The sequence below is a fragment of the Lytechinus variegatus genome, chromosome 16 (assembly GCF_018143015.1).
Source record: "Lytechinus variegatus isolate NC3 chromosome 16, Lvar_3.0, whole genome shotgun sequence".
NCBI classification, from domain to species: Eukaryota; Metazoa; Echinodermata; class Echinoidea; order Temnopleuroida; family Toxopneustidae; genus Lytechinus; species Lytechinus variegatus.
The window spans coordinates 14,576,144-14,590,820 of NC_054755.1; the positions used below are offsets into that span (position 1 = coordinate 14,576,144).

The 14,677-nt window shown below is 37.5% G+C and overlaps 1 protein-coding gene across 5 annotated transcripts in view; it reads right to left on the reverse strand.

Annotated features, from left to right (window-relative positions):
* LOC121429859 (cohesin subunit SA-1-like) overlaps positions 1-14,677 on the reverse strand; it is a 58,453-nt gene that overhangs the window by 38,467 nt on the left and 5,309 nt on the right. For all 5 annotated transcript variants that reach the window (XM_041627113.1, XM_041627112.1, XM_041627108.1 and 2 more), the window contains exons 3-7: positions 10,450-10,468; positions 4,866-4,979; positions 3,361-3,534; positions 2,838-3,042; positions 906-1,131 (exon numbers count right to left, since the gene is read on the reverse strand). In XM_041627113.1, the coding sequence (XP_041483047.1) occupies positions 906-1,131; positions 2,838-3,042; positions 3,361-3,534; positions 4,866-4,979; positions 10,450-10,468 (738 nt within the window). The remainder of the gene's footprint in view (positions 1-905; positions 1,132-2,837; positions 3,043-3,360; positions 3,535-4,865; positions 4,980-10,449; positions 10,469-14,677) is intronic.

Below are 14,677 nucleotides of genomic sequence, written 5' to 3' on the forward strand. Positions count from 1 at the left end.
CCAGGCTATTTGCAGGTAAAAAAAAAAGAAAAGAGAAATTGGCAAAAAGTAGGAAAATCTATAAAATTTGGATCGGCATTAGGGTCACACATATATAATATATAAGCCACGAAACATATTTTTTCCAACACAATTTCTCATTCTCTTTCATTCTATTTCCTCCATTTTGGACAAGGATGACTTTTAGTTCATTATTGGCTTTATCATATGAACTAATCGTGTTTCTGTGAACTTTTCAATGCAAACATTTTCACCTGGGAGAGAATGAGATGAAAAGCTTCTAAACCCTATAAACCTATGATAAATTCATTCTGTGAATCGACATGAATTACAAATTTGTGATTTTTTTTTGCCAATTCATCCCCTTCCAAAGGTTTACCCCTCCACTTTAAAAAAAAACAAAGCTCTGCTGTCCCTAATCTTATAAATCTTGTTCAAATATTTGGTCTGGATGCTAACCATAGTAATGCACCCCCCCCCCCAAAAAAAAAAAAAATCTGTGTAGGTCGGTCTTTATTCTAATCATTTCTTCCGCATTATTCGCCAGTAAAAAATAAAATTGGACAGGGTAAGCATAACAAGAAATATTAGGGTATTAGGTACTGAATGGCATGTCTTCAGTATCTGTGCAATATATCTATTGTGACATGCAAGGGCAGTAAATATGACAAACTATCTCACCTGTAGCCTATCTATTTACAAAGATGTCTTATTCATCATCTATTTATTCTCTTCAGAATTTTCCATTATTTCCAGTTGCTTGGCCATGAGAAGCTCCCTATTGCAGTGCAATATAATTATCATACCACTTAATGGCAGTGAATATGACAAACTATCTCACCTGTGTTTGTGCAATATATATATCGTACCACTCTATGGCAGTAAATACAGATAAACAATCTCACCTGTATCTATGTACAAAGATGCCTTTGAAGATGTTGTTCATCATCTGTTGAATCTCTTCAGTATTTTCCATGATCTCCTGTCGCTTGGCCATGAGTAGCTCGATCTTCTCACTTGCTCGTTTCGACGACTGCTTGGCACGTTCTGCATCGTGTTGTCGCTGGGTGTTATCCAGACTAACGCTCAGGTTCAGGGCAACATTCACAAGGGCTGTCATCAGTTTCATTGCTGTGAAATGAAAAATGGGGAGTACAAACTGAAAGTAGAAACAATATGTTATCTTTAATACACAAAAGATTTTCACCTCTCACTGGCCCCATTTTTGCATGCATCAAGGCCTACTACAAGGTACAAAGAAGTACAATTATTTAATTACTCCCAAGCAAAACATTTGCAAGAACCAAGGCCCACTTGCCCACCCCCCCCCCCCCCTCCCACCCTCATCCCTGGACATGCACCAGCCTTGAGACACATTTCATAAAGATTTGAACTTACCACTTGCTATGACCAAAAAGGGCAGGGTTAACATCCAATCATGATTAAGGTCTCCAAGGTATTTACAATAGTGGCAAATTTACCATAATTGTAAATCTTTACAAAACTTGCCCCTGTAGCTCTGATTTACCAAGGAGTGCACTAGTGTGCCCTGACCTTGGAATCACTCAGCCCAGTAAGAAGGGAGATGATATTATCAACCATGTACTGATCGTTGAATATGCTACACTGACAGCATCTTTTTTTTTCTTGGGGGGAAGGGGCAAAATAAGGGTAATGAATAGAACAACTTTTTGTTCTTTTTTTAACAAAAAGTTGTTCTTTAAGATTCTATTCATTACCCTTATTTTGCCCCTTCCCCCAAGAAAAAAAAAATCGACAAGAACACAAAAGAGAGGAAGGTTTTCAGAACTAATAGGCTCTGTCTTTCTGGTTAAGGTACTGGTATGCCTGAAGGCCATGTCTTGGGAGTCACAAAGACAAGTCAGAAAAAAAAGATATCATCAGCCTTCTACTGGTCATAGGGGATACTGCATAAGCTGTTATTTTCGCGGATTCCGCGAATTGCTCATCAGCCGCAACGCCCAAAAATAATGACACATGGTTTTTGGTGCCTATGTCCCCAACGGTAAAGCTTTACTATTGCAAACATCCTGTATAGTGAAATAATGGACATAAGCACCAATATGTATTTAAAAAAAATAAGGTTGAAAAAGTATGGTTAGTAATTCAAAAAAAGTTTGCTTAAATTTCACTTTTTTATTTCTCAAATAAAATCAGTCTAAATTATTTCCTAACATATGTTTATTAATATTTATTCACTCAGTGCAATATTACAATGTATTTTTTATGAAATATTTTATTGTCATCTGATTGACTCTATACACACATATATTGACAGCTATTTGCATACTCATTAATATTCAGAAGTCACATGACCAGAGGTTTTGAATGTGTAAGAGTTTGTTCACAAAATTCACAGAAACCAACATAAAGCAAATGAATCTGACAAAACACAACTTCCAAAGATTACACTTACGGATCAAAATATGACAAGATGAATTTTCAGATCTAAAGGTACAAAAAAAGTGAAATTTAAGCCACTTTTTCAAATTCTGTAATTATTTTTTACTGGGACATATTTTATGTACAAAAGACATGTCAGCATGAGGGTTTGTGGAGCATATCATTGCACATGTTTTGCACTATTTTTGCATCTCTGAAATGCTGTGGAAGTGTTTGATACATCTTCTGATTGCGAATTCAAACAACCCACAAAAATGTCGGGACCCCAACGATTGGCAAAAATTAGTACTATGCTGACACTTTTAGCTTTTATGATTCTACTTATTACCCCTATTCTGCTCCCTTCCCTCCAAAACAACAGACAAAAAAAAAAAAAGAGGAAGGTTTTGACAACTGAAAGGCTGTTTACTTACCGGCGAGGGTACTAGTATGCCTGAAGGCCCTGACCTGAGAGTCACTAAGACCTGTCAGAAGAGAGATGATATTATCAGCCATGTACTGGTCATAGAGGATACTGTACTGACACTGTCTCACCAGGACGCTCACAAAGTCACAGAAACTGCTACGGAACTTCTTGTAGAACTGTCCAGATATGATGAGCGGATAGTCGCCGGTTTCCTGAGATATGAAAATACAGCAAAGGCAATGCATGAGCCAAAGTCACCCCTACAGTTCTCAAAAAAACATGCTTTGAATCAACCATCTTTTTTTACCCCCTCCCTTATGATTTTTACCTTAACATTTTTCATTTTAACACCTTGGAGATTGAATGATTTTGCCATAATACATGTTTTTCATAGACTCCAGAATATATGCAGGCTCAGTCTCCAACAGGTTAACTACAAGTATATCCTTGAAATAAAACAGAAACAAAGTGAAGAAATAAATAACCCCTAAAAATAATGGCACCACATGGAAAGCCATAAGTTCACTGACCTCATCAAACTCTTCGGTCATCCTTCTAATGATGTCACTGTGTTCCATGGTTGTCATCATCTCTGCAGTAACAGTTCCCTTACATCCTGAGCTATGGATGAAGAAATTGATGAGATCCAAGAGAGCCTCCTCCCTGTTGATTTTATAAGACTCGATCCAGTCATCAACAACAGTCTGTAATCAAAACAAAACAAGACAGTAGTGATAACATGCTTCACTAACTTGCGGAAGTTCAGTGACCTTTTCACAGTCATCTCATTATTATAGCAGGATACTAAGGACACATTGTAGATATAATATAATGTATGGCATCAAGGTCCTTGTTTGATATTGACAAGTTTATCAAAGTAATGAATACCAAATTTCTAAGACAAGTTTGCATTCAACCAATCAAATCGCACCATTCTCTTATTTTGTTATGATAACAAGTTTTATAAATGGGACCCAAACGATCTTTGACCTTAGTATGAGACCTCCCTACAGCATAATTAGATTAACCCTAATTCTCCCGGGGGGGGGGGGGGCCATAATGGCCCCCCCCTCAACAATTTTCGCGATATATCTGCTGCGTGAAATTTTTTCACCTCGCAGCTCACTGACTTTTTACATTCAAGTCTCGCGCAAATTTTGAGACCAAAGTTGTGACGCCCGGGTACGCGGTTACGACATTACGCAACATTATGCAAGTGCATGTCAGACCCAAAATTGCTCATAAACGTGATTTCATGTACAAATCCAATGCAAATTGCGTATTTAGCCAAAATTCATAAATGTATCATTATTTCTACTTTTACTGATTAAACTTAATTAATTTTGCCTTGTTTATGATCAGAATTATGTCTGGAACAATTTCCATTGAAAAAACACAGAAATACATAAGAAATTCATAAAACAATAAAATACATAAGAAATTTATTTCCAAACCAAAGTTTTTTTGAATTATGATTGTTAAGAATGCTACAAAGAAAATTTTTACCAAAAATTAGCATTCTAGGAGCTTTATTTAGTGAATTAGAGCAAAAAGTACGATTTATGCATAAATTAGCATAATTAATTCATATAAAATAAAATCTCATTATTTTGGAAAATTTTACCATACAGCCTTGTAGATTACATCGCACACTACCAGCGTGCAAATTTTTGCGTCGCTCGCGCGATCGGCGGCCGAGATCTTAAGGGGGGGCCATAATGGCCCCCCCCCCCGGAATGACAAGAATCAAAATACCCCGGGAGATTTAGGGTTAAGGTATCCCTAGCACATCAATATCACAAGTTTGGTTGTAATCAGTTATATGCAAAGTTATAGGGTCAAAGAAAGTCTTGCAGGTATTACTTGAAGTCCAATTACTTCACCTCATTATTTCAATAATTCACTACCCTGAGGAGCACTCTTTTCCTGTCTAATGATTTCAAACATTGTGACATATTCTGCCCTGGCCTCTGATGCGGCCTGGAGTACCACAAGGATTCCCCCTCTCACCTTAGTGCTTCAATAAACCACTTACCTGAAGGGCACTCTTTCCATGTCTAACGATCTCAAACATTGTAACAGGTTCTGCACTAGCCTCTGATTCATCATCTCTCGCTCTAGCTTTCCCTTTCTTTCCTCGTCGTCCATGCTGCAAATATATTTAATAGAAAGATTAAATGAGAACAAAGTTTGAAATTTAATATTTATTTTATGAGTAATTTGGAGGGAGAGATTACAGGAGATCCCGCCCGCGCATGCGCAGTCATCATTCAAAGCATCAAATATGACTCCTGATAAAACAGCAAGAAAGATTAAACTAAGATGAGAACAAGTTAGAGCTAATTTTGCCCTTGAGTAATGGGAGGGAGTGGGGGGCCTGTAATCTCTCCCTCCAAATTACTCATAAAATAAATATTAAATTTCAAACTTTGTTCTCATTTAATCTTTCTATTTTATTTCGTAATTCTCCTGGAGAAATTACAGGAGATTTCAAAGCTCAGGAGGCATATTTGATACCAAAATTACACCAAGTCACAACCCTGGTGTGAACACAACATAACCTCTACAACCGAGTATGAGGCACTGCCTAACAAGGAGGCTGAGAAGTCACTTTTCTGATCCAAAGCGTATGATAGAGTTGTTAAAAGTTTTCTCATTAGTCCATCCAGCCTGTCTGAGATAATAGCAGCGATGGGAACTTCTGACCTCTCAGCTTCTGACACCGACGCAGCCCTCGTGGATTGCACCTTATAGAAATCAGAGTCTATACCCCAGCTGCAGCTAGATTTACTCGTATCCAAAGGGAAATGGTTTGTTATAAATTAACTTATCCTCACATGAGGCTTCTGATAGCTGATAAAAAGGAACTTTTTATGATCCACTCAGACGTTCTGTTCTTCGAATATAATGTTTTAGATAATCAAGAACACACAGTCGCTTATCTAGAGGGTAAGCTTCCAATGTCATATCTTCATATGCCCTGGTCTGTCTTGTTCAGTAGTTGACCAAAGCAAAACGTAGCTCCACTACTAGTATCTTTAAGAGTCATATACTCAATGTTTAACTGATGAAGCGACTGCACCCACTGCGCTGAGGTTAGTGCCAAGAGGGTGACAATTTTTAGGCTCAAGAGCTTGTTTATCCAGTGTCCACTCTGTCCTATCATTGAATTTACGAGACAGCTTGTCAGCTACTACATTTAGCTTGCCTGGAATATAAGAAATAGACAGCCAAATATTTCTCTCTAAACACCATTTACAGATTGCATTTGCAATATCATTACAACTACATGATCTATGCGTAGTAGGATATGGTATTTTTCATAGATGTCCAAAAGGACTTTAGTCCGAAAAAGGCTGCCAGTAATTCAAGATAATCAATCTCATTATTCTGAGCTTTGGCAAGCTCCTCGGCATGACATCGCCCATCTTTACTACAATTTAGCTCTATACATGTAGTTTCCCATCCCGAACCGCTTGCATCGGAGTACAACTCCAGGCATGCCAGGTGCGGTTCTTTACTCTCAAAGACGATTATACAATGTGCAGGTTTGCTATCCACCATTCAAGATCGTACCGAGCTGCCTGCGAGAGTTGCATGGGTCTATCAAAATGACCTTTGTTAATTTTCAGTGCTACAATTTTGTCCAATTCCAAAGCCCGATAGAAAAGAGGGCCATATTGGACAGCAGGGAATGATGGTACAGTTTTTTTTTTTTTTTTTTTCCCAATTGTTCTGGAGACTGCTCTAATACTAGGCAAGTTAGTTTGGAGGAGGCCTATAAGCAACACTTTTTAACTTCATTTACCTTGTCAGAAGGGAATGTAATGGACATATTCACTGAATTAAGGACCAATCCAAGGAAAGTAATTTCCTGTAATGGTTTGAGTACCGACTTATCAGGGTGAATAATAAACCTAAGCTCTGATAAAAGGCCAACCGTGGCATCAATTGCCTTATGTACTTGGGCCTTATTGTTACCAATAATGATGGTGTTGTCATGATAACCCACTAAGATGTGGTTTGCTTGGTGCAGTGTGGCAAACACTGGTTTCAAAATTTTGGTAAAGAGCCGTGGTGCAGTACTCAAACCATTTGGTAAACATGTAAATTGAAAAAGCGTGTCTTGCCAAATAAATCTTAAGTACTTTCTATCTGAAGGGTGAACTGGGACCGAAAAGTAAGCATCCCGGAGGTCCACTGAGGCAAGAAAACAAATTTTCTGACATTGTGTTGCTGTATGTATGCTATCCATCTTAAAATGCTGACAGCCATACTTTTTCAGGTCAGAAAGATCCAGAATAACTCTTAATTAGCCCAGTATTTTTCTTGGGCCGAATAAAAATGTTGGACACGAACTCTCCATTCTCATGGGAGCATTGTTCAATCACCTTTTCCTCAAGTAAGTGTATAATTTCTTGATTTTAATTACTTCAACTGTTCTGATATGAAAACAGTGTGGGGGTAGTGAACGGTATGGTTTAATAGATAAATTTTCAACTCTAATTTATACCCTTCAACAGCTGATCAGATGACGTGATCAGAAGTAATATTTTCCAATTGTTTACAAAATGCCTCATTCGGCCACCAATAGGAAACTTTGAATAATCATTGAGTTAACTCGCCTCTTCAGTAGAAGTAGTTACTTTGTTTTCTTCCAAGATGCACCCTGCTTTGGGGGAAAGGTGCTGTTGAGAGGCATTCTGCTCTGCGAGCCTGGGTTCTGCCACTGGTCATGACCCTTGTTCTTGTGTCGTTTCCACTGGGGATGCCCTAAAAAAGGACCCTATGGTTGCCTGACCACAAATCATGTTGGGCTGATTGAGCCCATCCAGATTCACGAGTACTGGTTTTATTCCTGGCATATGGGTGATATGTGTGAGACATGCTTGTCCTTCAATTGGCCTCTCATCATCCCTGCAGCTGCCCACTCAGGTCTTTCACTTGCTTAGCAAGATCATCTCCAAATAAGAACTTGCCCACTTGGGAAGATTTGCACAATGGTGTAAATTTCATATTCATATCAGGTCTGATAAGACGTTTCCTTGTGCAATTTAGCTCAAAATTGGTATTGCTGAGCAAAGCGAGGCAATCTTGTTGAGCTTCAGAAATATTCTCTGGGTCTAAAGATTGCATGAATGCTGTCAAACCTCTGGTTAGTGAACGTTGAATTTTTTGTAGTTGCAGGTTTCTTTGTCTAGTTAGGCCTACTTGTTTTAGTTTGATCCCAAATGGGAGCATTAACTCTTGGCATATCGACCAAGGTTATCAATTGCCGTGCCCCATCTCTTGGGGCTGGGCAAACTTAGCGGCTAATGCCGGTATGCCTGGGCCTTAATTGGCCCACATCACATTCACCTTCCCCACTCTCGAAATCTGGAGCTTGTGAATTGTCATCATTGACATTGGTCACATGGACCTGACCTGCGTGGAACTGTATTTAAGAATTCTGATCATCAAAACCATTATTATCATCGTAAAAAGACAGCCTCAGAATACTATCTTGATAATGGCTGACCTATGCCTGGGGAGTAACTGGCTCCCTGACTGGTTCTGAAAAGCCTGGTTCTCCAGTGCTTCAGTCAAAGCGATTCTAATTTAGTCTCTCCTCAAACTCAGAGTTTGAAGTTGAGGGGGAAGGTTTATTCTTTTTGGGCTTGGCTTTGTTGGTGTCATATCGGTTCCTATGCCCGAAGAGCCCGACGGAGATTTAATATCTCCTTTATCTTTATGTTTTTGACAATTTTATTGGGCTTGGCTTTCAATAGTGCCATATCGGTACCTATGCCCGAAAAGCCCGACGGAGATTCAATCATATCTCCTTTATCATGAAGTTAACTGTATTCGACGAAGTCGAATACGAAGACTGTTGATGCGACGCTGGTTGCTGGCTCGTGGAACGGGTCCCTGCGCCCGGCTTCGCCGGCGTCTGGCCCGGTGGAGAAACCGCACTCCGCTGCGACTGAGTCGCCGGCGGGCTGGTACCCACATTCAAGAATCACGAATCATAATCGTATTTTTGTCATGAAGTACTCCAATTCGAACCCAATGTCGATATCAGAAGGAGGTTGTAATAGAAAAGAGCTCTAGCGCATAATTTCCAGCAACCAACTCGAAGAAGGGGAAGAAAAAGCAATTTTTATCTTACCCCAAATGGCGGAAAATGACTGCCAAAATCAATGCTGCGAACGTAATGACTGCGCATGCGCGGGCGGGATCTCCTGTAATTTCTCCAGGAGAATTACGAAATAAAATAGTCAATATCTTTCTTTCAAAATCATGTTTTTTTTCAAAGCAATCTGAGGGGGCATTTACACTTAGTCTGCAGGCACATACCCTGATTGAAACTCTGTTCAACAAGTGTGTCTCTATGCAAAGACTAGCACATGTATACAAAACTTGCTGTTTCAATTTGAGGGCCTACAGTACACAAAGCATTACTAGGCTGCAATTCAGACCCTTTACTTGAGTAAAGGGTTTGCAAAGCAGACTTATTTACACTAGCTATTCCATTGTGTGCTTATACTCTCGAATTTAATTTTCTTAAACTAGTATTCATTAATAAAACTATTATTTTGTAATATTTGGTGTTTTAAACACCAAAATATGTGTCATTTGTAATCATATCTTTTATTTCTTGAAAAGGTTTTTGAAGACTTATAAATGCTCAGTTCCTGAATATGGTACAGATATGATAAAATAGAAAAGTGTGCTTCTAAAGGCCACCACACACCTTACGACTGTTCGCGAGCCGATTTTCGAACAGATCGCAATTTGCTAATTTTCTGAAATTGTGAATGGAACATATCATTTTATTTGAGGTTAAAATTCATTGAAAGAATACTAATATAACCATTTGAAAGATTGCAAGCCTTTATTTTGGAGTAAAGGCCAAATTAGTTTCAAATCGTAGCCAATCGTACGACTGCTATGACCTCATTACGACTAGATATTAAATTGGCTTTTTTTCTAAGGATGATAGCATAGTCACAGATTTGAACATAGGTATTCGTACGATGATTTAGAACATTACACAGTAAGATGTTCCATGTTTCAATAATAGCATCAAATTTTACTACGTTTTATTCCAAAATCGGGTCGCAGACCCATCGTAAGGTGTGCGGTCGCCTTAAATTGGCCATTAAACTGTGCATATGAGCTCTGCAAATTCAAGGCATAATTAGATGGTCCAAAAACCTTGTTTTGAAAGAAAATATTCTCTTCATTAAAATCAATTTTTTTAACAATCAACCTATAGTCTTAATTTTCAAAATAATAGTAAAATAATCAGCAAAAGAATCAAAACTTGCAAGTATTTAAAGCAACGAAAAATAAAAACTTACTTATACTGCAACTACATTGACAATATAAACAATACTACAAATTTTGCTGTAGCATGATAAAAAATAATATTAAGGTGAAATTCGAAAAACTTTCTTTGAAAATACACTTTCATGTATATTACCCCTAGAAAAAAAAAGAAACAAATCTTCCACACTCATATAGACTCTTTCATAGGCACCTCTGAAACACTGACAGAATTATTGATATCACCACTATTTTGATTATCTGTACCAAATTGTCAATTAAATAACTCAAAGAGTTAATTACACACTCACCAGTGCGCCTTCATCTGAGCTGTTGTAAAATAGAGAGAAAAAGAAGAGAGAATGTAACAAAAATAAAATAATGAAAATTAATAATATGACAAAAGTAATTACCTTGTTCAGTCATTGAACTTTAATTTGAGAAGTTTTGTAACATTACAAGAGGCTTTGACATACTTGTTTGTTTGCAGAACATACACGAAAAATAGATGGAATATACTCACTCGTAACAGTGACAAACAATATTATGTATTCCCATTTTTTGCTTTGTCAAGCAGATATTGTGATTTCTGGGGGTTGTTTCACAATGATTTAAGCATGACTTAGAATCATACTTAAATTCCTAGTTATGCACAGTATAAAAGGCATCATTGCATTGCCAAATCACACTAAAGGGACATGCATTACTTCATGCATTACTTCATATTCATAAGAGTGTGTTACATATCATGTGCACTTCAGAATGAATCTAATACCGTGTTTACATGTGATCTGCTTTTGGTTCAGAACCAAAAGCCGATGCAGAATTGGCTTTTGGTTGATCTTGCACCGCATTTACACGCTGTTACAGCTCGCGGTGCAGAATCGGCTCGCGTGTCAAAAACCTGAAATGATACGCACACCAACAATACATGTCATAATAAAGACAACGCAGGATCCGTGCGCTTACAATTACGTCACAATGGTAAAGTAAATGAAATGCGTGCTAATTGCCGATGCAGAATCTGCTATCTGTTTACGCGTAGTAATAAAGCCGATTCTGCATTGGCTCGCGGTGCTGAATCTACTACTTTGGTGGTGCAAAATTGCTGATTCTGAGCCGAGAGCTGATGCAAGTTAATCGCGTTTACACGCCATAAAAAGCCGATGCTGCATCGGCTTGCTGTTCAGAACCGCGAGTCGATGCAAAAGCCGATCACATGTAAACAGTCACACTCAACTCTTTGTGAAACATGCCCCTGGCTGCAAGATTTGGCAATCTTATCAAATATTAACAAATTATACAATTGTCAGTGTCACTTTTAAAAGGGAGAGAGAGAGGAAAAATCTTGTACTTGCACATGGGAACAATCCAAGATCACTGTCTTTATCTTGTATGCTTATCATCCTCATGACATCGGCTCACTAAATAGAAATATTATGTTTTGTAAATAAAAGTTACCATTTACACTTGGTCATTTTCAAACGTGAGTGACACGACAATCGGAGAGGTTTAAGGGCTCACAACTTCAAACTTAAAGGTTATGAATCAATCATGACTACTACATTATATACAATGTAGGACTGGCATGGGCCACTACGAGTTTGATTTGAATTCAACAATTCGTTTAGTAGATATGATTAAAAAACGGTGCGTGAATGACACGACAAATTTTGGACATGGGTTTCTGACCACTAACACATATAGTTGGATTCGTGCCCAAGTAGTTGTCATGGAGTACTGTGAGTACCAGTAAATGGACATAAATAGTGTACCTATCTAACACATATAGTCAAAATCAATCAAACCTTCTCCATGGAAAATGGTACCCTCCTATATACCGTGAGTGACACGACATCCAAAACGTGAGTGACACGACAAGTGCAAAAATACAACATTTATCTCAACATTGAAAGTATTTTTGCATGATGTAGAAGAGTAAAATACCATTAACCAAAAAAAAAAGCTTGATTACATAATAACTGCTTTCTTTAGAGTTCATAATATGTCATCCTGATGTTTTATTCTTGGTTTATGGTCATATTTGCCCATCAACTCACATTCCCTATACCATACCACATTGTCACACTAGGGCTTCTACCACTCTCCTCTTTAGAGGAGGGGGCACTTGAAGGAGGTGTTATGAGGTCTTGGCATTGACATCAACTCAAACATTCTTTTTGTGGCCTGATATCATTCAAAACTTTAACTCTTTCTCCCTATCTGTATATGAAAATTTACGGGTTTATACAATTCAGCATCCACAACGGATGGAATAATTTTTCCTTGTAAGAAAGGTATTCTCAATAGTCACATTATCTGGCATGGTCTGGTAGCCAATGATGTCATGTATGACTCCTCTTTCTTGAAATATTGGATTACAATATTATCCTCCTTTAATATTTTAGGCATTGTCCAAATAGGACATGGCAGTTTCAATGTCTTTTTTGGTACCAAACCACAATCACGTTGCTGCACACTTCAGATGGACTATCAGCAAATCCTTGAGAAACTTGGGAATTCAACTCAACAAGCATAGGTTTTCTCCTGAACACTGCTTGTATGTGGACCCTCTCAAGGCAGTACATGTAGGCACTGTACCAAAATTCAGAGCTATGCTTTTAGCTGGAATATTGTAAGTGCCTTATCATTGTTAATTATTTGATCATATACCAATCCACGGGAATCCAGGGAAAGCCACAAGGTGAAAGACGCAGTCAGTACCTGATTCTTGCAGTCTGCTACTATTACATAACAACTACAAGTCATTAGCCTTTCCTTTTCTAAGCCCTTGGATATCACACTAAAATCAAATTCAGCATCCCAACCAGGCTCCCTTTATACCTCAATGGCTTTTTCCCCTCGAGGTCCAGCTCTGATCTTATCAGGGTACCCCCCCCAAAAAAAATTAATCTACTGGTACATGGCAACCCATCAAAGTTGCTCAAATCAAAATGCGGTCTCAGTTGGGACTTGTTGGGACCTACAATGTACATGAACATGCATCATTTTGTTGTAATGAATAAGTGTAAATGCAAATCGACATCGGCCCGCTTACGGTAGTTTGCTGTTCAGACCCTACATGTAGTTAATCACTAGCGGTATGAATGGTGGCCGAACAAATAATGATTTTGAACTTGGCATGTAGCTGCTTCAAGCAATATCCAAAATGTTCTATCAAATCTCAGTACATTCTCACCTGAAATGTTTATGTTATCTTGCAAATTTGTTTATTTCATGTCCTGGAATACAAGCTTTATGGCAAATGAAAAGGTTGATTTAATCAATCAGAAGGAAAAGAAAAATATTTTCTTTTCCAAATTTGAAATTTTTTTGGTGTTCATGGTGATCTCTTATATCTCATGTACACTACTTTACCACTAAAATTTCTGCAAATTTCATAAAAGGATCCCTGACTTTTCTAGCTATGAGTATAACAAAGAAATAACATTGCTCAAAAAGAAAGGTGAACTTTCTGCTCATTTCTGTAAATGGAGACAGAGAATGTTCGAGTAATACCTAGGTATGACTTGAACCATCACCATCACCAACCCTTTATGCATTGTATGTCCATTGCTAAAGTATAGTGGTTTTTCTCTTGATACATTCATAATTTTGTGTTGATTATGTTGTTATATTCATAATCACAGTACATTGTACATTCACTAAAATATGAATTAGGATCTGAGTCTTCACACCAATGGAAAATTGTCAGGATTTTTTAAACCAAGGCAACCACGGAGAGGAGAGAAAATAGATGAACTCAATGTCAAATTCAATATTTCCATAAAAAGGAGTAAAATTAGGAAGATGGAGGAAATTATTAGCCTAAAATAGGCCTAAATGACGTCAGAAACAACATTCTGACTGTATCCCTGGTAAAATGCTTCAAAAATTACTGGGTGTCCTTTTTTATACACAATATAATACCGTGAGTGACACGACATTTCGTGAGTGACACGACATTACATACATACATACATTTAATATTTATATAGCGCTTTTCCATGTAGACATTGTGAGTGAGTGACACAACTTTAACAGTTAATTTTAGCTTTACCTTAACACATTGGACCAAGTTACTTTATATACAATAAGGTACAGATAAACTGTATTTGCTCCAGTACTGGGTTAAATTAATCTTCAGAATACACAGCTCTAGAAAACTTTTTGCATTTAAAACGTGAGTGACACGACAACCAATTTTGAAAACTTCGAAACCCAATTTTTTTCAGAAAAACACTTCACAGAATTTTTTTTTCCTATTTAGGAGTTAGATACAATACACAGCTTGTATCTTGCCAACAAATGCGCTTCTAATACAAATTTTATATTGTGATAGGCAATATGTGAATTTTAATGCAAAAATCAACATTTTGTAACATTTAATTTCCCTTGCATAAAATTCACTGTATCTCAAGACATAATTAATAATTTTATGTAAATGAAATGGAAAAATATTCTTTAAGATGTCTAGTTTCAAAAAACATTGAAGCCTAATGATTTCTAAGAAGTTTTAATTTTCACCCCCATGTCCAC